Genomic DNA, 26,493 nt, shown 5'->3' with positions numbered 1-26,493 from the left:
CAACAGCACTGGGATGGGGCATCTCTGGGTTGTTTAATGCACTGGGAGTGGACATGCACATGGGAATTGGCATGCATGCTCACTCCTGCTGCATTTTCAATAACCTGTGTTGTGTTAACTGTGAGTTGTTGGTGAGATGTGAACTAGATCAGTGTCTCCACACAAAACCCCACTCATAGTTATCACAAGCTTTCTTTACTTCAGCAGTATAATTGGTTTTTTTTTTCTATTTTAGTAGTCAGAAATACTTTCTGATCTATTGCAAATCACTGAGAGATCCACCAGAAAATCCCAATCAATTTGTATTTTTTACTACATAAGTAAAAAAAATTTGGGATAGGCAGCTTCCAAAAGCTCTCCTTGGAATTGATACAACCTCTCCCCAAACTGGGAGCACTCAGATCATTTTCTGGGCACAAAATAGTGTGCCAAGAAAAATGCTAATGCTTGTTCCTGCCAGCCCTTGCTGCTGCCACGAGCCCACTCCCCCCAAAACACGCACACCGCACGCGCACACCCACACACCCACACCCACACCATTTCCTTCCCTTTCCTGCCAAATGCTGGCAAGTTGAGTAACAAAAATGCAGAGATTTTTTCCCTTGCCTTCCCCTTTCCTACTTTTCTCTACGCACTAATAAGCAGCATGTTAGAAATTAAAGGCCAATTGCAGCAACCCTGGGGAGAATGTTGTGATCCAGCAGTCACTGGGATGTTCTCCCTGATAAGCAGCATGTCAGGAAGCATGCCATAGTAATGTGCTAACATGGGGTACTGGAATAAGAAGCATGGTGTGAACACAAATCTATGAGAAAACTACAATGGGTAGACAATCACTGTGCCCAATTGCTGCAGCTCTAGGGAGTACCCCTTCTGTGCTAACATCACAATAGTGCAAAACCAAGATGTATCACAGTCTCACAATGGTCTAGTATGAAACTTGGATGCCAGGGCCCTGTTAAGTGGAATGCCTCAGTACGTGAACACACTGTCAGGTCCGATGTGACAGATTGCATGAATATGTTCTCTGAAGGTGGCTTGAATCCAGAAATGTCTCAGACCACTGATGCTCTAGTTGAATACAATATCACTCCAGTTGAGAAAATTCACAATAATGCATGGCACTACAGAAACCTGCCCACCTGGGCTGCATACAACTTCTGGATAAGCAATACTAATCAAACAAAATGTTACGTAGGTGTTGTAGCTCCTATAATAAGTGGTTTATCAACACAGCAGATTGATCTTTATACTGTACTGATGAGAGCACATCACTTTGGTGTCACTGTAATTGGATTTGGGGTTCATACAATTGCCGGCTTGGATCTGGATGTGTGGTACAACAAATCATAAGTTGTCTCAAGTTTATATGAGGGCAAATTGGTGCTTTGCACTAGAGAGTTCCACACAATATTTTCTTCCCTAAAAGTCCTGGACAAACAGATTGAAGGAAGTTGGCTTAACTAGCACTTGTACTGTCCCATGGAAGCATATTTCATAACCCTAATTGCACTCTATAATCTGCTCCACAATGAAGTACAGCAGACATCATAAGCATGTAGCAAATGTTATGCACCAGCCAATTCAGGATGGCTAGGGAAAATTGTAAATAGAGATACGTAAAAGTATGACAGGCTAAAAATGTAAAATTTCAAGAATGGGTTTCTTTCCTTTTCCAATAATAATAATAATAATAATAATAATAATTATTATTATTTTTAAAACCCGGAAATGTTGAGAAAAATTGAACAATAAGCAATACTTACCTTTTTAGCAGTCTTTACAAATCTAAAGTTACTTTGTTGCTTTAAGATAGCCTTTCTCAACCTGGTACCTCCATATATTTTAGATTTCAGCTCCCATCAGCCTCAGGCAGCATGGCTTACAGCCAGGAATGCTGCACATTGTAGTCCAAAACATCTGCAGGGTGCCAGGTTGGGGGATGCTGCTTTAGAAATATAAAACAACCTTTATTTTCCTAAAGTTATATTATATATAACACGGTTTGCTCATAAAATTATCATTAGATATAGAAACTTTAAAAAGTAAACTCAGTAAATGTATATTTATTGTCTAAAGAAATTTAAATTTAATATACCAAAGATAATAATTTTATAAGCAAAGCAAGTTACACATATTTTAGGTTCCTGTTTTATGTGTGACTAGAAGGAACTTTAACAAGTAGTCCCTGGATCATCCTGGAAGCCAGAACTAGAGGCAGAGGAAGACAGGTATACAGCATATCTTCATGTTTGTAAAAAAGTTTATGGAAATTCCTAAAGCTGTTCTTGTTTGTGGGGTGGAACTTAGGGAAATTAGATCTGAACAAAACGCAATTGAGATTCCCCCCCCCCCGGGAAAGACTCAGTTTAGGAATGGTAAACAGCCATATTTAATTTAAGAATCTTAAAGCAGTCTCAACCTATTATTTCAAGAATGACATTGTGTTCACTTTTGTAAATAATTTCCATTGCTGAACATCCTATCTTTTGTTCATTTTGAAAAGTTGACTCTATTGGTAGCCTACTCCATAGGAACCGACTACTGAGCTTCTTTTAGGTAGAGGGCTTTATTCTAGTGGCAGTAGGTAAAAGGTTTTATAGCTAAGGCAGCTTTCCTTAGTAGTGAGGTCTGAGAACTTTATTCAAAACTGTAACTGAGTTCTATAGACCCAAGTCTCAAAGTTATTTTAAAAAAGAAAGAAAAAACATAGGTGGGATAACCCACACACTGTTCTGTCACATATAGTGTTTTTTTAACATGTTGGTTTTATATTAGAACTATATTAATTGACCACTACAGCATCTAACCAAAACAAGCGAGGCTGGGCTCAGGATTTCAGGCTAGGCCTGGGATGGGCCTTAGTGGGGTTGGGGAGGACACACTATTGCTGCTGTGCCTATGTGAGCAGGGGCAGCACACAGACAGGGCTCCTCAGCAGGTGTACTCCTCTCTGGCCAAGTGCCCCATTGCCCCAGGCCAACCTCAGCAGCAAGAGGAAAGCCCAGGCAGGCTTCACAAAGGACACCATGTGGGCTAAGGACAGCATCAATGAGAGTGTCAGCGAAATAGGAAACTGTTTGGCATGGAGCCAAGAAATGTAGTATTTTGCTATTAAAGCTCAAGCTTTAATATTTTTCTTAGTTTCAGTTTTTCTGCATATCTACAATGCTCAAGCTTTGATTAAAAAAGGGCAATATCAGTCTTGTAGATCTCTAGTAAAAAGCCTTACACTAATGTATTCTTATATAGCTAGTTCTTAGGAATCATTCAGGGGGGAGTAAAATCTAGGTAACGATAAATAAACAATTTGTCTTTAATTCTAAGAGAAAATACAGTTGTGTGAAAAAGAAAGTACACCCTCTTGGAATTGTATGATTTTACATATCAGGACATAATAACAATCATCTGTTCCTTAGCAGGTCTAAAAATTAGGTAAATACAACCTCAGATGAACAACAACACATGACATATTACACCGTGTCATGATTTATTTAACAAATAAAGCCAAAATGGAGAAGCCATGTGTGAAAAAGTAACTACACTTTATGATTCAATAGCTTGTAGAACCACCTTTAGTAGCAATAACTTGAAGTAATCATTTTCTTTATGACTTTATCAGTCTCTCACATCATTGTGGAGGAATTTTGGCCCATTCTTCTTTACAATGTTGCTTCAGTTCATTGAGGTTTGAGGGCATTTGTTTATGCACAGCTCTCTTGATGTCCCACCACAGTATTTCAATCGGGTTGAGGTCTGGACTTTGACTGGGCCATTGCAACACCTCACATTTGATTCTAGAATACTTTGGTATACAGAGGAGTTCATTGTCGACTCAATGTCTGCAAGGTTCCCAGATCCTGTGGCTGCAAAACAAGCCCAAATCATCACCCCTCCACCACCGTGCTTGACAGTTGGTATGAGGTGTTTGTGCTGATATGCTGTGCTTGGTTTTCGCCAAACGTGGCGCTGTGCATTATGGCCAAACATCTCCACTTTGGTCTCATCTGTCCAAAGGACATTGTTCCAGAAGTCTTGTGGTTTGTTCAGGTGCAACTTTGCAAACCTAAGCTGTGCTGCCACGTTCTTTTTAGAGAGAAGAGGCTTTCTCCTGGCAACCCTTCCAAACAAACCATACTTGTTCAGTCTTTTTCTAATTGTACTGTCATGAACTTTAACATTTAACATGCTCACTGAGTAGAGTCTGAGATGTAACTCTTGGGGGTTTTGCAATTTCTCTGAGCATTGCACGGTCTAACCTTGGGGTGATTTTGCTGGAACGTCCTCTCCTGGGAAGATTGGCAACTGTCTTGGATGTTTTCCACTTTTGAATCATCTTTCTCACTGTAGAATGATGGACTTTAAATGGTTTGGAAATGGCCTTATAACCCTTCCCAGATTGATGGGCAGCAGCAATTGCTTCTCTAAGATCATTGCTGATGCCTTTCCTCCTTGGCATTGTGTTAACACACACCTGAATGCTTCAGACCAGCAAACTGAAATTTTTTTGGCTTTTATAGAGGTGGTCATACTTGCTGATGATCAATTAATCACGGATATTTGATTAGCAGCACCTGTCTGCTACTTAGCATCTTAATTCCTATGGAAGCAGTAAGGGTGTACTTACTTTTTCACACATGGCTTCTCCATTTTGGCTTTATTTCTGTTAAATAAATCATGACATGGTGTAATATGTCATCTGTTCTACATCTGAGGTTGTATTTACCTAATTTTTAGACCTGCTAAGGAACAGATGATTGTTATTATGTCCTGATATGTGAAATCATACAATTCCAAGAGGGTGTACTTTCTTTTTCACACGACTGTATTTCATAATTCAAGGATGTTCAGTTTTTCTCATTTTTCAGAAACAAACAAAAACAATCTGGAAAAAAAATAGGAAAAATCACATTTTTCCTGATTTTTTTCTAATTTCCTTCCTGAGCCTTCATGTCTCTATGACAGGCACAATAGAAGGGGCAAATCTACTTGACCAGATGCAGGATTTTGACAGTAAGAGCCAAAGAATAGCAATGTTTCTTCTAAACTGCATGAGATAGTTTAAATCTGCCCTCCAACATGTGAGAACAACAAGGCAGATTGGAAACTTCCATCTTTTAATCCAAGAACTTATCAAGTAATTCTTTGCACACAATTCTACAACCCATGACAGCCTGAGTCCATTGTACCATACAGAAATGAAGGAGCTTCAGCACACCTATCTTGACAGATGCCATGAAGTGGGAGAATTTTGTGTGGGGAAAACGACATCATTTTCTGTTCCATCAGCATGATAGTGTTGAGAGGAATAGCTAGCATTATCCATTCAGAAGCTACCTGAGTAAATGCTTCCTCATAGCTTCAGAACTGTCCAGACTGAATGAAGAATTTGTACAGGTGAGTTGTGTACAAGGCAGACCAAAAAGAAGGAAACATAATGAATCCACAGGGCCCAAACATTACAAAATGTTCATCAGTGTTTCAAAGATGAAGGAAATCATTCAAGAATGTGAGGGGGGAAAAACTTTCGTGACAAATCATATGAGGTTGCCAATGTCATAACAAAGGTACTGATGCAAAGAAATATCTGACGTGGCATTCTTAACAAGGACCTAATTGGGGAAAAACTCTATGCACTGTCCCCAACTAAAAGAGCTTCCTCGATGCTATTTAAAGATTCCTCCAAATACATCAAGCTCAAGGTGAAGGACAAAATTGCTAAGCTCCGAAAAGAGAATCTTATAGCTAGTTTCATTATTGTAATAAGAAGTCAGCTACACATCAACCTCAATAAGGCACTTGGGAAATAAGAGTTCCCAGCATTCCCAAGATCTCTCTTCACTCCAAATGGAAACATGTTCTTTGCATCATACAAGTCAAACGTCATGTAGGCCCCAGAGAAATGTGAAAACTACCCACCAACCAGCAGTTCTTTAAAATGTCCCCACACCTGCTCCTTCTCAGAAAAGGAACTTACAGTTGGACAGAATGGCACCGTAAATAAAACACAGAAAACCAATCACATAAAAATATGTAAGAATTTTGCTGAAATTTTTGAAGCAAGTCTTGTTCAAGTACAAAATTGCTATCATGAAATGGGACTGATATTTGATATCTAAAATAGAAGACAAGGAATAAGTGTACAGCACAATTATCAACATTCCATCGAAGCAGTTTCTGTTTCATTGAAACAAAGTCTGAACCAACAAAGCATCTGTCTGAGAAGTATCTACTGTACTTTTGAAAACGCGGTAAGACAAAGTGTGCGGTTGTGTCATATACAACAGTACTTTGCAAATGTGGCAGATTCTCTGAATATCCAACAATGCAACCAGAAGGCAGCTGGTACAATAATAATAATAATAACAATACAAATTTATTGTAGTTTGTTTAAATGTACACAAGCTACTTTACATCTTGTATAACACTATGGCCTTAGCTAGACCAGGCTATATCCCGGGGCAAACACTGGGATTGTCCCTGTGCATCCAGATGACTCACAGGAGATCCCGGGATCAGGGAGAGATCATCCCTGCCGTGCCCTTCCTTTTGGGCCAGCTTTTTCCGTGATCTTGGGCTGAGCCTGAGACCGCAGAACATCTGGCCCGTTTCCGTGACTTGACCTCGCTCCGAGCGATTACTTGCGTAGAGCCAGGAGCTGCACACGGGGCACAGCGCTCCTCAGGAGCGCTGCACCCAACAGGGTTAGGGTGGGGCAAGCGGGAAAACCAAATTAAATTTTAAAAAAGACTTAACTTTAGCGCACGAGAGTCTGTGCTCTACATCCTCTTTAAAAAAAAAAATTAAAATGGCGGGCGCGACGCCTCTCTTCCTGAGGTCATTGTGCCTTATGTGTAAATGGGGCAGAGATCTCACATTAATCCCAATGTGAGATCTCCCCTCCTCTGCCCTGGAACAAAAGGTAGGTCTAGCTAAGGCCTATGTTTTTCATTCTCCACAACCGATTTCAACAACAGCAGATTACAAAACCAAACAATGGATGTGCAACACTATCAGTGTTTACAAATCACTGCCAAGTCAATAGAAATTATACTGATTATCATTTTTTTCAGATCTTTGTGTAAGCTGCAGGTGGTGTGCACTTGTTCTCTGATTTGCTTGTGAAGTAAATAAAGGATGCCAAGCCATTAAAAAAGCATCTGTATCTAATTTGTTCTTTATAATGTCTAGGCTGGTGGATTAGCTTCTCTGTTATGGCAATGTACCAAGTCTTATGGTATCAGGTTTCCACGGACTTTTCTGTGCTAACTTTCCAATGTCTTGCAAAGACTTAATTGAGCCACCTCCCCATAAGAATAGGATAAGAACCTGGGCAGGATCTACACTACTGCTTTAAAACAGTTTATAACAGTAGTGACAACTGTTGAGGCCCAGGATAACTCTATAGATACAGTCTTCAAAACATTTTCAAAATGTTATATCCTGCTTAGTGTAGATCTGGCCCTGGTGTTGCATTGCCTGATGTTTCTCCTCAATGTGCCTGATAGGGCTGTTTTGGAATCTTAGGCACTGGTTGCTCCATGTTATCTTTAAAGATATTATTACAATATTATTTAATAATTATTTTTCATGTCATCAATGCCAATAAAAAATCCTGTTTATGAGAGTTGGGTATGTATCCACCTGACAGCAATATCCTCTTATTGCTGGCGCATTGTACCCACAACTCTGCCCACACACTTGGTTTATTGTACAAAAGGTATCCTCAAGTCACGCTTTCCAAGTTCAACCCCGTATATTGTTCCCTAAGTGAGGAAAGACCCAAGAGCCTTCTTGACTTTTGGATATTCACTGATGCTGATAAAACATAGCATAGACAAAGGTACTATGTCTGATTCAAAACATTTCTGATCTCTGAGACACATATTCTTTGTGGACTTCAGCTTTTAGGTTACAAAGCAGGCCTCCTTTGTGATGAAACAGGTTGTGAAACATGCAGACTGTATAGGTATAACACACCACAGAAAGACTTCAGAACTCTGCTGGCACCTGTTTATTCAGAAGCGTGCTGAACGATGGAAATGTTCTCTAACAAATGCAACTCTAGGACTGCATGTCAAGCACATCATGTCTCAATGCTTTGGATCCAGGCTGATCATCCGCAACCATATTTTACATCCTCAACTGTGCATGGATGGAAGAATGAGGACAGTTATACACTATTGTGGTGTCTTGATCCCCTAGCACTGCAATCCATCCTATCCTGATCAAATATTTATGCAAGAAGGGATGTGATTCTGGAAGATGTGGTTGTCAGTGCATTTTTACCATATACTGAGATATGTGGGCGCAGTGAGCAGTGTCAAAATGTGGCAGAATAAGTAAGCATGTTATGATGCATTAGGGATTGAGGAGTCTGAAGATAGTAACTATTAACTCTAAGACATATGCTGATAAACTGCATCCAACCCACAGGATTTGTGATGTATTAAATCATTGTGCTATTTGCCCAGAAAACTTACATTTTGAGATCTCCCAAGCGTCAGTTAAACAAATGTAAATAATGTTACAATTAAATTAAATGATTAATGACTTAATGTCAACAATTTCCTAGGTAACACAATGACTGGATTTTTGATTTTTTATAAACCAAGAAGTATTACATCATTTTGTTGAAACATTATATCACAATAGCAAAACAACTTGTATATTTCATCTTTTTAGAGCTGTATAGACCGTCATACTATATTTCAGTTGCAAACGTATTAGGCCCTACTTGACTTCCTTATACAGACACATATATATGTTTTGCATTCATAGTATTCCTATATAAAATAGTCTTGGGTTTGCTTACCCAATGTTCAATATACAGACTTTTGGCAAATTCTAGTAAAGTATTTCCAATTAAATTTATATCAATATTTGAGATTCTACTACCTTGTGTATCAGAGCATTAGTAGTAAAGGTGTGCATAAAAATGACCCCCATAAAACCAATTCCCTCCACTTTCAGCGCCAAACAAATCTTTTCTTCTGAATGCCACAAGAGCCCTACATACTAAACTTGGTTCAAATGCAACTCCTTGAGTGATCATGCCCACACACACACACACAATCTTTGTAATTTCTCTTTGAAGAAACAACTCTATAAAAACGTCAAACCCATTTATCTTCTTCAGGATAACTTACCATTCAGAAAGGAATCAATAGTTTACTTTCAACGTTTTATGCCCATGGATTTACAGAACAGCTTCTGTTATAATATTAAAGTTATTTATGCTGTCACAATAATACCACACACTACATGAAATTGCCCTTAATGAAATGCTTCTTGCTAGTGACCTACTTCCTTATGAGTACATGTCTCCTTATGAATGAATTACATCCATAGTCCAGCATTCTTTCTGGTTTCCTATGGAATTCCAAGCACAATTCTTTCTCAGTTCACCCTTGTTATCTTGGTATATATAACAAGGTTTCTGTATTAAGGCCATGTGAAGAAGTAACTTCACGGCAACATCCTTCCTCTGGAGACTTGACCTTTCATTGGCTAGGACGAAGCTACTAATATGGCTTACATTTAGCCTTGTTCAGACATTCACCCTGAACACACGAGGGCTAAAACTGGGGAAGGAGATGGGGGGTTTCCACACAAGTCCCATCCTCACTGTCCCTGTGTGCATGCCATGTTGAATATGCAAAGGTCTCAAGAGAAGCCAATGAGCATGGGGGTAGGGTTTGCGCCTGCTCGCAAAAAAAGGGGAAAGATTGGGAGATGTAAGTGCACCAAAATGGTGGGGGGACGGACGGACAATATTGGCTGCTTAGCAAGGTGATCCTCTGGGTTTTAAGTGCTGAACTGTTTGTGTCCTGCTTCCATTCAACACTTCCCTGAGTTTCCCACTTCTTGTGAAAGGTGAAATCTAGTCTCCCCCACAATTTTCACGGCTCCCATCCAGAGCAGTTACTGCCATGGTTAGCGCAAAAGGGGGCTCCTGCTGCTTCTCTCCGTGCAGCATATAGTGTGGGTGACATTAATCTGTGCCTTATTACATAAACTCACAGACAGAACTGTGTTTTGTTTGTGATCCAGACATTGTGCAGGCTGGTTTTTGTGGATTGCAGCCTAAGACTTTGGTCCACAGAGTAGAATAGTTGGAATTAAGCGAGCATTGTTCTGTTTTGATGACTACGGCCCAATTCCCTTGTTCACTTTGGATGCAATAAAATCATCATAAGATGGTTTTGGCTCGTCAGTTTCATGTGGCGAACATTCCTTGTGAATGAGCTCTATCATGGCAACTGTTGGTCTTTACCGCCTCAGTGGAAAATTGTGAGAACTAACAAGCTTCCTGATGTGATAAATACTAGCTGTCACCATGTGGGGGTGCATTCATAAAATAATATTCACCACATGAAACTGATGAGGTAGAGTTTCATCTTGTAACGTCTTTATCACATCTGGGTTGAATATAGGAATTGGTCCTAAGCTGAATTTAATCCAGCTACCTGATCTTAGAGATCAGTTTGCATGAAAACCTAACATTAAGCTGCTACTTCTTTTTTTAATCAAGGGCACCTATGATATATTCACATTTCGTTATCGAAATATAATTTTGTTATAAAAATGTAGTCAGTATTTTCTCTTTAAATTGAGGAAAGAAGAGTGGGATTTTTTTTTTATCTGACTGGATCATGATTATGTAGGACATAAGTATGAAAAATATTAATTTCCCCTCTGGAAGCGTAGAGTGTTTCATTTGTAATGTTTTTATTACTGAAATAAATGTAGTGCATTTATGTTAAAGCCATATTATGCTGTACTGCATATATGTAGTAAAGGAAACCATATAGGAAAGTTTACCTTTATAGGATGTTGAAACTTTCTGAACCAGTAATTTCCAGTCCCTTTTCTCCTGTGCTTTGTTTACAGAACATCACAGGATTGCTTCTCTTAATGAGGGAAGCTGGCTTCTGGGCAACATCAATCAAACTGGCTATTTTAGGGTTAACTATGACATTAGAAATTGGAGGCTGTTAATTGACCAACTAATGAGAAACCATAAGGTAAGCTCATTTCATTATATTACCTGAAATTTGTTTTGATGTGTGAAATCCCTGCTGTTTTTATCATCTTATTCCATTTTTCTCCTTTACCCTCATAGGTAATCTCTGTCAGTAATCGTGCAAGTTTGATCGATGATGCATTCAATTTAGCCAGGTATGTTTTTCTGTAGGTAATCTAGCCTAATACACATTCCTGCAGAACTCATATATTTGCTTGCACCATGTGTCTGTGTGTGCTTTGAGGCTGAAGCTATTTAAAAACTGTTTCAAATTCCAGCTTGCTTTCTTCAGTTTTTGTCTTTTCATGACACGGAGCATAAACAGTGTCTGCAGCACATTTCCTATTCCTGATCGATAAAACCCTGAGGGTATTTCCGAGCGTAGATGCTTGATTAATTTCCTTTAAAGTCTGTTTAATACTTCAGAGATTAATAATCTGTTCCCATTTCACTAATGAACTATTTACCTTCCAAAATGATCCTTGTTCAATATATCATTTCTAATGATAAAACTCTTCAAGCTTCAGAATTTGTTTCTTACATATATATTTCTAGTTCTATAGTACGATATATGCGTGCACAGTAGACGAGTTTTAGGAATGGTGCTTTTATGCACTGTTGTCATTGTTGAAAGTAAATGGGTGCTACTACATTGTTGGTAATATGTAGCATTCACCTTGCTCCAAAAGCCTACTAATGAGACGCAGAAAATTCCTAGCCTTGAAGGAGAAAGATGAAAGGGAGAAAGAAAATGGAAAGAGCACACACACACACACACACACACACACACACAGAGTCCAAAAACACATGGGGGAGAAGCTAGGAAGAATGGGCAGGACTGGCAGCCTCAGCAAATGGAAAGGCCTCGAGGATAACACTGTTATCTTTTAGGCGCCAGGTCAAGACTTTTCTCTTCTCCCAGGCATTTAACACCATTTAATAACGCTAAGTTTGTTTTTTAACGAACCCCCAGAACTGTTGTTTTTAAATGGATACTGTTGTTTTTATACTGTTGTTTTTATGTTTTTAAATTTTGTATACTTTTACTGTTTACTGTTTTTAACTTTTGTAAACTGCCCAGAGAGCTTTGGCTATGGGGTGGTATATAAATGTAACAAATAATAAATAAATAAATAGCACCCATTAAGCCTCATCCCCACCCTGTTGTGACAGTGAAGGTCGCCCACCTTATCATAAGAAAATAAAAGCCCTGTTGGATCAGACCAAAGGCCCAGCATCATCGTTTCCTACACAGGCCAACCAGTTACCTCACGGAAGCCCAGAAGCAGGACTTGAAGGCAATAAGCCCTCTCACAGTGTTGTTGGCCCCTCATCAACTGGTATTCAGTGGCATACTTGCCTTTCAATCTGGAGATTCCATATCATCACCATCATCATGACAATAGCTTCCTAACAGCATGATTCATAGCCATGGATAGGCCTATTCTCAATGAATTTTACAGCCATCCATTCTAAGCTAATAAACATCACTACATTTTGCAGTAGTGAATTCCATGCATCAAAAATGTGTTGTATGAACAAGTACTTCCTTTTGCACATCCTGAATCTCCTGCCCATCAGCCCTAGTGCAAGACATGCCAATCAGAGAGAAGCAGGTGATGTAACGGTGGTACAGGAGTTGTTGAGATTTGGTTTCCAATGCAAAAGATGCTGGGATAAATCCCAGCTGGTAGAAGGGTAGAGGCTAGAGCAGGGAAAATATGCTATGCACAATAGCTTATTTGTCCAGTCTTGTGAGGGAGGCAGTAACTTATAAGCTACTGTGAGTAGTTTATAAACCATCAAGGCGTTATGCTGTATCTGGCTGAGCAAATAGAGAACCTTCTCTTGATGCTCTTGTTCCAGCTGGACCTGCCAACTCTTGTGTTCCTCGCCCATTTCAGCTGCTGCTTTTCGCTCTTCCAGGAGCATTTTATGCATGTCAGCACAGGTGGATTTGCTCTGCTGAAGGCGGTTTCCCAGTTTCCCATCCTCTACTTTGGAGGAGACCAGTTCGCTGATCAGGTACTTGATGGTGCACTTGGCTTCCAGAATGGTTGCGAAACAACCCTCTGTTTTTGTACCATCACTGAATCTATCCTGCATTCAGCTTTAGCTCTTTCCTCTTCATCTAACCAACCACAACCTATTTTCTATTTTCATAGGCCATTCTAAATGTTGCTGTATTCTGATTCACTTCCTAAAGGGGTAGATATGATGCTGCTATAGCATCAGCTGGTGCTATTTATTTACTTAAATTTATATGTGATGTTATGATAAGGACTTTGAAGGATAGCAACAACTTGACCAATAACTCAAAATGTCAGTCTCAGTTGAAGACATGTTTGTTTTTGAAGAATGCTCAAGGTTTTGCAGACTTTAATAGTTTCATGCTTGACAAGTCACAGGGCTGTTTCTCTAACTACCCTTGTTTAAACTTCATGTAAGCATGGCATTGTAAAGAGAGTTGCATATCATTGTTTACAATGGGCATTATCCAACTCTGTCATTCCTCAAACTCAAATAGCACTAGTGGATCTCTGCCGAACCTTTCCATTGTGCAAGCAGTTTTGCATTACACTTGCGCAACCCATTGTGCAACTAGTTGCATAACTGTAATGCACAACCTCTTGCACAACCAGTTGCACAAACATAATGGGCAACTGCTTGCACAGTGGATTGCGCAAGCATAATGCACAAATCGTTTGCACATAGCGTTGTGCAGGCATAATGCGCAACCTATTGCACAGCAGATTGTACAACTGCTTGCACAACCACACTTGCACAAACTTAACTTTGCTTAGATTCTCCTCGGGCATAGTTCAGAACCTAGTTTCCACTAGTGCAACATCATTTGGGCTAGCACAATGACACAGTTGAATACTGGCCCACGAGATATATGGAAGAGGTTGTAATTGATTTGTGTCTGTGTAAGTAAAAAAATGGACTTTGTGCTGTCACATTTGACTTACATGCCAAAGCTGTATATGATTTTGTATGATTTTCCCATTGGCAAATTTCAATTTTGTGGGACAGGATGGAATTTTGATTAGAAAAATGGTGCAGGAGAAAAAGGTTCTCTCCCATCTAACCCATCACCAACTCCTCCTAGCGGCTGCTTTTAACTTCTTCTTTAAAAAAAATCTCCCAACCTCTTGGCTAGTTTGTTCTTGGTTTGGAATATTTAAGACTCTACTTAGTCTTTGGGAAGACTTGTGGGAAAGTGTAGGGATTTGAGGAACAAGGAATACTTCTTAGATTATATTACTTGAATAGGGACATAGGGACTGAAAAAAGATGGGAAAGTTGGCTTGCTTGGATTCACAAAGTATTATTTTGCCCAGTCATTCATATGAAGCATTGCACATGTTGGATGATGTCAGCCTGCTGACCCACTAAATGTTCCACTCATTTTTCAAATGCGTAAGTGTTCTTGCACTTCAGCAACTGCCTGCAAAGTATCTTCAAGTGTCATCGCTTTCGGTAAACAGCTCAGAGAACCATTCATTAATGTGCGGTATAAAATGCAGTAAATAAATACGTAACAGAAATCGTAGTCCTCGGCTGCAAAGAGTAGAGGAAAATGTCAGAAGAAATATGGATTGCTTTTTCTTTCTTTCTTTCTGACCTCAGCAACTCCAGGATGACACTTGCTTGAAAGGGGCAAAGGGGTTGACTCAAAAACTGCCTCCTGTAGATGGGAACATGGCTGCTACTTCTCCTGGTACTTGCAGCAATGTCAGGATCACTAAATGCTTATCATGATGGGGAACGCACTGGATTCCTAGGTCTTATATTTAATAAATAAATAATAAAATAAAATTGATGTCACTTTAACTCCTCTGTTACTGATAACCTTATCTGAAATAAACAGTAGCATTTATTCTTTAATATTGGGCTTTGATTCAATTTCCTAGTACCCTTTATATGTGCATCCTAAGATTTAAGTATATTTGATTCAAATATAATATGTAGAGGAAGTAGCAGACTCTCTTTTTGTGTACTGCAATTTATATGTATTGGCCAGGGGAAACCTGTGCAATTCTTCTGAAGCACAGAATATTTATTCTTAGATTCATACACTTCTACATCTTAAAATATGCATTAACTTCCCAATTTCCCCTTTTATGCCTCCAAGATAATGCTCTCTTAAACATATGTAATATGAATTAAATGGCACTCTAAGGAATATTTTAAACTTCTATATAGCCTTAATTTAGTAAGCACCGTTCTTTCATAGCTTCTTCTATTAAATGTGAACATATTGTTTCTGAGTGACTTTCTCCTGCAATCAGTAGGCATAGAACTAAATTGTTCTTAAATTGTTAGAGATTGCATACTTGGTAACAGCTGACTTTTATAGGAAAGATTTGTCAACTCTAATATATTTTGAGTTTAACACTAATGCCTTGTGACCCTTGTTAAAAGATAAAATATGCATTAGCATAGATTCAGCAACGTCTCTGGAAATTTGCTGTATAAAAGATGGGAAGATATGTGCATTCCCATGGCTTGAGAAATTCCTGAATTAGTGCATTCCTTGAGGAGGGCAACAGATCTAGTACCTGTTTTGCATGAAAACGGTTCTAAGATCTGCTCCTGGCATCTTCAGTTAGAAGGATCAAGTACCAAATGATGGAAAGGCCTCTGTGTGAGAACTTAGGCAGAGTAGACAGCACTAGACAAATGGTTTGACCCAGAATGATGCGCCTTCATGCATTTACATCCTCTAGCTAGGAATGCACCAACAATTTCCTTCCTTGAAAATCTAGCATAGTCTTTAGTGTTTTCTGAACTGATAAAAGTTGTTTGGATTGGTGTTTAGTCCCCCAATTATATGATAGCATGGCTAAAGAATATATAGTAGGCTAAAAATACTGGCAATATTACTTGATGCTGGAAAATCAGCTATGCTGGAAAGAACAGAATATGTAGTTACACTAGGTGGTATTCCAGAGGCTGCATTCGCACAAACTGATAAGCCATAATTCTGAAGAATTTACTATTCTGATAGCCCCTCCTAGAATATAGATAGGAATAGAATGAAAATTTCTAAAGTTAAATCAAGATATGTATTTATTAGAGCATAATTGTGCACAGTACACATTAGTATGCCATAAATGCATTTCTCATAATATGAAGTTTCCTTGAGAAAGAGAATTCTTGAACTATCAACACACTTCTACACTGGCTTTCTCTTTGGTTTTGGAGTAAAGAAAGGATATGGACAGCTATAATTCAGTGAGAGGTGAGGTCTGGTCTGGTTTGTATGGGCTAGAAGAGCCTTTCCCAACCTGGTACCTTCCTGATGTTTTGGGCCAACTCCCATGGGCCCCTGTGAGCATGTCAGTAGACAAGAATTCTGGGAGTTGTGGTCTAAAACCGCTGAAAGGCACCAGGTTGGGAAAGGCACAAAGAGCACAGACAAAGAAGGCAGCTCTTTAGAAAGACGTTGTGCATTATTAATGGATAATAGACATTCTTTAGAATTGATGGTTGCTTCTTTTGTGGTTCCATCTTATTTATGTGGCTCCAGTAATACATCTAAAGAAGTGACTCCTAACTCAGGAATTCAAAATGCAGTTCGCTTTCCATTGTATATTTTTGCTGTCTATTATGAGCATCTTTTCCTAACTTGGAATTATCAGGTGAACAAAAAATTAAAATTGTGAGTGTTTTTTTTTAATCTCGTTTATCCTCATAAAAATAATGAAGTTTTCTGCAATATGTTAAAGACTAACACACACAAAAGGACCACAGTAGCATGAGATTATTATGGTTATAGCCTAGTTTAGGTGCTTGAAGTTTGATAGGCTTATGGACACAGTAGGAGGAAAAGGTTTGCACAATAAGACAAAAAGTTACACAAATTACAAGAAGGATTATTTTTGATCTAATCATTATGGCCCAAAACAAGGCTTACTCAAAATGTATTTTATTTTAATTTTATTAACTGGCCCGAAGGCCAGTTGCTTCTGCCCCTTCCTGATAATCCCCCTCTGCCAGTGTACTTCCTCAGCATGTGGATGGATGGCATAGTCTTTGATGAATGAAACCTGTGAGCCACCGCTGAGCTCAATGAGAAAGAGCAATGGTTAGAAAGCAAGTGTGTGAGAGAGAAACACAACAAAAAAGAGACAGAAGGAAGAACGCATTTGGGATCTGGAAGTAGCGATTGTACTGCAAGGACACTGGTGGTGAAGCAGAGAAATAGGGTATAGAAAGAGAGAATAGGGTGTATCATAGATATGGTGTATTGATAGGGAGACATTTTTCTCCCTCTTCCATAATATTAGAACCTGGGGTCACCCCATAAATCTGATAAAAGGAAGTACTTCTTCACACAGTGCATAGATAAACTATGAAAGTCACTACCACAAGATGTAGTGATGACTTTAAAGCGGAAATGGAAAAAATCATGGAGAGGAAGGCTATCAATGGCTACTAGTCCTGATGCCTATCTGTTACATTCAGTATCAGAGGCAGTATGCCTAGGTGCATCAGTTGCTGTTGCTTTTGAGTTTCCCATCGACAGCTGTTTGGCCACTGTACGAACAGAAAGCTGGACTAGATGTAACCTTGGTCTGATCCAGCATGGCTCTTCTTATGGTTCTTATGAGAAGGGTGGATAATACAGATAGGAGTGCAGATAGATTTATCAGATAGGTGAACAGAGAGAAAGCTGGCATCAGAGAAATGATTTTGGAAAGAGAAAGAGATCTGTGGCACAAGTGAAGAAAAAAAGGAGAGTTGCTTTAGAGACTTTTTCTGTTTCTAAATAGCCTTTGATGAAATTTGTGATGTTTGTGACACACTCTGATTATAGCTCTTTAAAGAGGGGTGTATGAAAACGTTGAAGTGGTAAAGAAACTTCCAGTCACTTGTTTTATCCATTTACATTTTTATGTGTGATTAAATGTAATTGGGTTTAAAATGTGACAAAAAAACGCTTTTCTGTGATTGATGAGGTGGTGCAGCTTTCAACCTAATAAAAATGTAAAATGGCCCCCAGAGTGATAGAGCAATTTCTGCTTTAGATTCAAGCCTAATAACACAAGTGAATGTCAGAACAAGTGAAGACAAGCTGTAGAGCAGCCTTCCCCAACCTGGTGCCCTCTGCATGTTTTTGACTTCAACTTCCATTGGCCCCCGCCAGGATGACCGAAAGTCAGGAATGCTGGGAGTTGTAGTCCAAAGCATTTGGAGGTCATCAGGTTGGGCAAAGCTGCCCTATAGAAATCTGGTGTAAACCCTTTTACACTTTCAGCCTTTTTACACGAGCAGCCATGCAGAAGCCTCTTTTGTTTTGTGGCTGCTGCAGTGTGAAGAGGTATTCCCAGCCAGCCAGCACCCTGCTTCCTGTCCAGTAAAAACAAGGGTAGTTTCTTTCAGGCATTTGTGTCCGTCCGTCCTCATGTATTTGGTGGTTCACAGCAACTAGGGAATAGACTTCTAGATTAGGATGTGATTTGCAAGCAAGGGCAAAGCCTAAATAAGGACACCGTTATTTTCCATGGAGATGTTAGTTGAGAACTGTAGTAAAAACAAGTGTGTTCTGCCATTTTATTTGCTGTTATTGTCCAGCAGTAGATTATTCCTAAGTGCCAGTCCTCTCTTTATTGATATTTTTCTTCATTTCCCTGGATGGCTGTTGAGCTGTAGGTTTAAGAATGCATGTTGTAACTCTGTTAAGTGTGAATCCAGACAGATGGTTCCTAGCACTGGCCATCAAAAGACATTGTGCAGCTACTCCATCTTTTCCTCTTTAATGGGTTTTTGCAGAAAGAAAAAATACACAAAATGTGGTGGAAAAACACAAGAGGAAGTGGAAGATACCCTGTAAAATTCTGTGAATGAGGCAGGGCAATTGCATAACCAAAAGCCTTGCATGGAAACAGGTCCTGTCAGAAGGTCAGAAGCAAAATCCACTATACCACCACTCAAAAGATTGTGCCCCTTCAGATGTTTTGGCCTATAACTCTCATCATCCCTCATAGTTGAATTTGCTGGCTAGGCATGATGGGAGTGTGGGGGAAAAGTATCTGGAGTGCTACAAGTTGCCCATCCCCACTATAGACAGCTCTTCCATTTATTTCCACAGCAACTTTACTGACGGTTAACTTCAGCTTACGGAGTCCAATGATAATTTAGAGTTTCAAACTTGACCTCTAAGATCCAACATGTAACACACACTCTCCCTCTAGTTGGCTCTGGCTCATTGATCACAGTAACTAAATGTTATGCCTTTAATTATGCAAAAGCGACATACAACAACCCTTTTAAAAATGCACCTACATGTTTTGGAAATTATACTTCCCCGAATTGTCTATTGGGAGCATCTGTGTAGCAATCTTTATCGCACTAATCCTTCCCCAGAGATCCAGATTTAATTCATTACAACATCCAAAGTCTTCAAGCATATTCAAGATAATTGGATCCATATTATCCTTAATGATGTTGTTTAAACCCCTGTTCAAACTAATGGCCGGAAAAGTCAGGGTTTTAGACCAATTTAAGCATTAGAAATTAAAGCAATACTGTGAGAATAATCAAGGTTTCCATCTAAGCCAACAAAACATACCCAAACTCTTTCCAAATATCGGCTCTCACATGCAGAGTTGTTGAAAGTGTTTTCTCAACTCATTCACAAGTAGTAATACGGTGTCTCCATAAACAAACATTTTGTATTTAACCTTCATTATTGCCTCTACATTCAAGTTTCAACATCAGGGTCACAGCTCTCAAGCTGCTTTTTCTGGTGTTGGACTATTTAAGTGGGATGACTCTGAACTAAGCAGAGGGTTCTTTTGTTGGAACAGTCAAAACCATTTAAAACTCTTTCATTATCCCTCCTTCCATGGATACTGAATGTCTGTAGGGGAGAGCAGGGCCATATCCATTAGTCCCAACCTCTTTGTGTCAGCTGAATGAATGAATAGGTCCTTTACACCAGGGATGGGCCAGATGTTTTGGTCTTCAGCTCCCAGCTTTCCTGATTGTTGGCCATGCTGGTGCTTCTGGGAGTTGAAGTCCAAACCATGTGGAGGTCTTCCTTCTGCCCATCTCTTCTCATACAGCTGTATGTTGGGATGCTTACGGAATATAAATTCTGATATAAACTGATCTGATCCGCATGTCTTGGACTAATGCGTAAATCGAAACTTGGATATGCACCAGCTTTCATACTTCTTAACTGTTCCAAAACAGTTTTCAGTTCAAATAAAAAGTATCAAAATATATTTAGAAATATGCATTTTAGAAGAAAATACATTTAGAAAAGGTGTATTTTGAGAGGAAATGCGCTTTAAAACAAATACTTGTGATTTTTTTCTACAGATTTTTTTTTATCTTGCCAATTAATGCAGAAATGGAATGGATGGCCACATACAAAAGTAATGTGGACTAGTAATAGACTGATTTTCCCTAGCTGACATGCAGAGGAGCTTCCACGCACAGTTCCTGATCACGTGGAAATCCATATGTACAACTGCAAGTGTGTCAAGGCCTCTTTCATACAGTCCACATCAAATGCCTTGACTTCATGCCTTTCTATAGACAGAAACATCATTCTTTCTGCAATTATGAATAGCACAAGCCCACAAAAATTCTGCCACTGCTATACGGTTAGATTTTTGGGTCATTGTACAGTAAAGGCATACGGTCAATTTGATTTACACTGTGTAAACATTTCTACTCAAACAGTATTCTTGTTTAAACAAAAACCTTTACTACTAAGGTAACATGCATTTATATATATTAAAACAAAGAAATAGAAAATAAAGAACCAGGGGGAAAGGGTGTGTGGCAGGGTGACTTTCTAGAGTATTTGACCAAATATACTGATCTTAAGGAAGGGAATATTTGCAAATGGACCATTATATGAATATTTGGTCTGCTTGTATTGAAGCTTATGTATAATTTTTAGAAAGCCATATTTAATGTAAACACACATTTTATATGCATCCATTGAAATTGATATTTTCAAATCTATATAATATATAGTTGGTGTAGGTCTTGGCGTGAGTACGATCAAAGATTAGCAAAGACTTTTCATTGTGCCTATTATGCAGCAGTGAGGATGGCAAAAAAAACTTATTATGCCTCCTCAATTTCATCTTCAAAATGCCACCCAGCAGAACTATTCCAAGTGGTGAAGAGCCTGTTGGGAAGAGGCTTGGGCTCAGAGAAACCAGAATTGGAACCTTCGGTTATTTGCTGTAATAAATTTGCTAGGCACTTCGAGGAGAAAGTTGCTCTTATTCTCTCAGAACTTGATGTCACAGTTATTGCAGAGCCTGAGCCTGAGCGCTCCGTCTGGTCATGTTTTCTGGGATCACAACATCATAATCATCATCATCATCATCATCTATTATACGGCCACAGACCCAATGAGAAACAGTGGCAGACATCATTAAGACTGTAAAAACACAAACATTAATTCATTATACAGAGGGCCGAGAAATTATTAAAACATACACGTTTAAAATATCTTAACGTAGTTAAAACACCTGAGACAAAGAATTTTTTTTGAAAACAACAACTTGAAATGGAAGTTGCAAATACAATGGGGAAATCATCTTATGAGTCCTTTGTACAGAGAAAACGAACGTAGCCACTGCCTCTGTTGATCAGTTCCAGTTGTTGCAGCCTGATAATGTGGACAAGATGCTTGAAACAGTCCGTCCCACCACATGTAAGCTTGACCCTTGCCCATCTTGGCTAATTCGATCCAGCAGAGGTGGATTGATGGGGTGGGTCCAGGGGGTGGTAAATGCCTCCCTCTGTCAGGGAGTGGTGCCTGCTGCCTTGAAAGAGGCTGTAGTGCACCCTCTCCTGAAGAGGACCTCCTTGGACCCAGAGGTATGTGAGAACTACCACCCCATCATTAATATCCCCTTTAGGGGCAAGGTGCTTGAGCGTGTGGTGGCTGGGCAGCTTCAGACATTCTTGGAGGAAACTGATTATCTGGACGCATTTCAGTTTGGTTTCAGGCCAGGGCACGACACTAAACAGCCTTAGTTGCTCTGACCGACGACCTACTCTGGGTGAAAGACAAGGGGAGTGCTACTCTATTGATCTTCCAGGATCTCTAAGCGGCTTTTGATACCATTGATCATGGTATCTTACTGGACCGGCTCTGTGAGATGGGAGGAGGAGGCACAACTCCAGAGAGTTGTATTGGGGGATTCTTGTTCTACCACATGGCTATTAAGCTTCGGGGTGCCACAGGCCTCTATTCTATCCCCCATGTTCAATATCTATATGAATCTGCTGGGTGAGGTCATAGGGGTGTCAGCAGAAGTAGAGAAATGATACTCTACTTCTCCTTGTCGTCTGAGTCAGCTGGGGCGGTGAAGGTGCTGGACCAGTGCCTGGAGGCTGTAATGGGTTGGATAAGGGCCAGTAAACTGAGGCTGAATCCTGATAAGATGGAAGCTGTGTGGATTGGTGGTTCCCGAGTCCTGGAATTGGGTAAGCGACCTGTTCTGGATGGGGTTGCACTTCCTCTGAAGGAGCAGGTGCATAGCTTGGGAGTAGTCCTTGATCCTTCCTTGTCATGGAGCCCAGGTGGACTCTGTGGCCCAGAGTACTTGGGGCCAGCTTCAGCTGATCCGTCAGCTACGGCCTTTCCTGGACAGGGACAACCTAGCCACAGTAGTGCATGCACTGGTAACTTCCCGATTAGATTACTGCAATGCACTCTATGTGGGGCTGCCGTTGAAGACAACTCGGAAGTTGCAGCTAGTGCAAAATGCAGCAGCTAGGCTGCTGGCAGGCACATCCTACAGAGACCACATAATACCAGTCTTAATACCTGGCTGCCTATACGCTTCCGGTCAGAATTCAAGGTGTTGGTAATGATATTTAAAGCCCTAAATAGCTTGGGACCTTGATACCTGAGGGAGCGCCTCTCCCTATACATGTCTGCCTGAGACTTGAGATCTGTTGGAGGAGCCCTCCTCCACATCCCACCAACACAGTACATACACTATGGTGGGACATGGGAGAGGGCTTGCTCTGTGGTGGCACCCCTACTGTGGAATGCCCTCCCCTTGGAGGCCCAACTGGTGCCAACGCTGACTTTATTTCAGCGCCAAGTAAAAACGTGGCTTTTTAACAAAGCCTTTGATAGTTAAATTCACCAAGCTCGCACATTGTTTTAACTGTTTTAATTGTTTTTACTGCTTTTAAATTATATACTGGTTTTAACTTGATTAATGGTTTAATTTGTTTTTAGCTGTGTATATTTATTGTTTTATATTGTATAATTGTATCTGTATGCCGCCTTGAGATCCTAGTGATATAGGGCGGGATACAAATGTTTTATATAAATAAATAAATGTCTTCATTTTTTCTTTTGGTTTTGTTTTGTTGAAAGTTCGCAGTAAAAATTATTTAGAAAAGAAACTTAGTAAACTTGAATTTCCACTTTTGAGTGCCCATAATGAACTTGCTTAGGCATTTTTAGAGAGTCTGATTATGTTTATTATTTTTCTTTTTCTTTATTTAGTAGTAAATGTTTTATAACTCAGATTCTATTGTTGCCTTTTAGGGGGAAATTCAGCCTTTCAGATGTGTTGGACTATAACTCCCATCATTCCCATATAGGTGCCCTTTGGGATGGGAGTTATCCAGCATATCTGGAGAGCACCAGATTGGGGAAGACTAGCCTCCAGTTGGCTCCTATAGCTTTAATGGGAACCAAAGAAGCATCCTGATGACTGCTTGGTTTTAATTGCCCAAGATCTCACGATCCTCACCATTGCTGAAGTGATGATCTTTTATAGAAGAATAAAAACCATTGTGTATAACACTGGGCTCATTAGCGTGAAATGTAGCACTCTTCCTTTAGCATCATACCCAATGTGGGATATAGAGTTGCATATATTACACTAAAATTAGCCTTACCCTTTCCTTTATTTTTATTTTTCAAACTACAGAACAAAATAAAACAAAATCTAATTTTATGGAGTATTGTGTTGTGTAATTTCCTTACATATCACAACATACAGAGAGACCAAACTGAAGACATAAAACAATCCTTGCTTCATATCTACATGAGGAAAGGTGTTAGTTTCTGTCTCCCACCCCTGTTTAGGAACTATCTGAGCAGTAATAACCTAGTCACGTCCTATACATTCCATATGAAACAGATGATGCAGAGTGGTTTTTAGAGCTGTGGAAACTAAATCACCTCATTTCCATTGTTTCAACACTGTCAGCCCGTTTGTGGCCAGCTTGGGTTTTCTAATTTTGATTTAAACACAGCTCAGAATGGCTCTGGTTGGTGGTGGGCTTATGGATTTATGGCGCACTTGTTCTGAGGACTCGCAGTGCTCTATGGCAACCCTGTTGTTTTTGTGACAGAGTCTGTTTGACTGGTTTTGGATTTATGGAGAAAATAATTCAGAATGGAGTAATAATTTTCCCTTGGCAATTACACTACCATTTGGTACGTTGTCCCTAAGGGGGAAATGAATGTGTTGGGATCTATCTGTGGGTTCAGTTACTCAACGGGAGAGAACAAACCAAGGTCAGAATGCAGCTGAACAACACACAGATGCCTCCGTCAACATTAGATGACTCACTGTAAGCTCCAGCAATTTAAAGATTAATTTCTGTGTCATCTAATTTGGGATGTCAAGTCATGGGGGGTTATGGTTTGAAGAATTCCTTTTTTGCAGGAATGTGCAGGTTATTTTCTTCTGAAGGAGTCACAATCCTACTCCTCTAACTGATGGGTTTGTACCTTCTAAATCTCCCTGTGTTTATTAATAGTGCCTAACTAATGACTTTTGTAAATTTATATTTATATGTATTAATTGTACATGTTTTAATCTTGTAAACCGCCTTGAGTCCCACTACTGGGAAAAAGGCGGAATCATCATCATCATCTCACTATTCTTTTGAGCACCAAATATCATGGCAATATTAAAAAGGCACCAGCTTGAACTTTAGTTTAGATGCTTTCGCAATCCTTTCTTCATCAAAGATTTTGCATGATTATTGACCTCAAAGTGGCTGGTATTCTCTATGATATTCCCAAAGCAAGAAAGCTGCTGCTGTATCCAATCAGCAATTTCCCTTGTTCTTCTGTACATCCATATATGTCCAGCATTATCCAAGAGATACGCAGTGGGAGTCAAGAAACCTCTTGATATGTTCCATCAGTACAACTGATCTTACAGGCATTGGCTAAAGGTGCTGGTCCAGTACAAAAGAGAGATTGTAAGAGTTGTGACTAATGAAAACTGGTTTCTGTTTGTTTCTCTTGCTAAATTTTGGAGATAATGAAAAGAACAATTTGACACCCTATATACGTCACACAGTACTAGTGTTTTACCATATTCAGTGGAAACAGCCATTCCTGCCAGATTGGTTTAGTCTGCTGCTACTTTGGAGAAACATGAAACATGAAAATTTGGAAAAGTATATGATTTATTTATTTATTTATTTATTTATTACATTTCTATACCGCCCAATAGCCGGAGCTCTCTGGGCGGTTCACAAAAATTAAAACCATTCAAAGATTAAAACAACAGTATAAAACCATAATATAAAATACAATATAAAAGCTCAACCAGATAAAAACAGCAGCAATGCAAAATTACAAATTCAAAACCATGTTATTTAAAATTTATAGATTGTTAAAATGTTGGGAGAATAAAAAGGTCTTACTCATAAATATGAGTAAAGAATACTAAAGTATACTCAAGCTTTTAATTTTTTTACTCAGGCTTTTAATTTTTTATTTTTTTTTAAAAAAGGAAGAACCCACCCCTCTATTTCAATCTTGCTAAAACAGGAACACTGAAGACTATAATAGTTTGCTTACCAGTTTATGAAAATATTTACTTGCTACATAAAGTAGTTTTTAGGAAAGGAAAAACTTCAAAGCAAAAACGTTTTAAGATAAACAACAACCACAAACAATTCTGCTAGAGAATGATCACATGTTTTAAATGCTTGAGTTTGACATGACTTTGGTGTTCTTATATTGTTCACGACTTCATAAAACATTGTTTATGAAGTTCTCGCTGAGTACTGTGGCAACATTGTTCTCCCTTGTGCCTCCCCTTCCTTCCCTTCAATTGCACACTGGTTTCAGTTCAGAGATCAGTGCAGAGTTCCCTGTTACATCTGAACTGGGCAACTGTGACTTAGGCCACAGCTAGACCTAAGGTTTATCCTGGGATCATCCAGGGTTCGCACCTGCCTGAACACTGAATCCCCTGTGTGTCACCTAGATGAACAGGTATGACCCCTGGATGATCCAGGGATAAACCTTAGGTCTAGCTATGGCCTTAATGTTGATTAACAAACCTGATCCTGTCTTACCCTATTTCTTCAATTCTAAGACGCACTTTTTCCCCGATATAAAATCTCTAAAAACGGGGTGCATCTTAGAATCGTGGGTGTGTCTTAGGTTTTTTTTTTCTGTTGGTGGTACTGAAATTAGTGTGCGT

The 26,493-nt window shown here is 39.4% G+C and overlaps 1 protein-coding gene across 1 annotated transcript in view; it reads left to right on the top strand.

The window, feature by feature from the left end:
- TRHDE (thyrotropin releasing hormone degrading enzyme) overlaps positions 1–26,493 on the top strand; it is a 280,840-nt gene that overhangs the window by 231,245 nt on the left and 23,102 nt on the right. Inside the window, exons 11-12 of the mRNA XM_063133867.1 lie at positions 10,894–11,027; positions 11,126–11,181. Of these exons, the coding sequence (XP_062989937.1) occupies positions 10,894–11,027; positions 11,126–11,181 (190 nt within the window). The remainder of the gene's footprint in view (positions 1–10,893; positions 11,028–11,125; positions 11,182–26,493) is intronic.

Source organism: Elgaria multicarinata, chromosome 9 (genome assembly GCF_023053635.1).
Source record: "Elgaria multicarinata webbii isolate HBS135686 ecotype San Diego chromosome 9, rElgMul1.1.pri, whole genome shotgun sequence".
Taxonomy (NCBI): Eukaryota; Metazoa; Chordata; class Lepidosauria; order Squamata; family Anguidae; genus Elgaria; species Elgaria multicarinata.
This window is presented reverse-complemented; position numbering and strand designations above follow the sequence as displayed.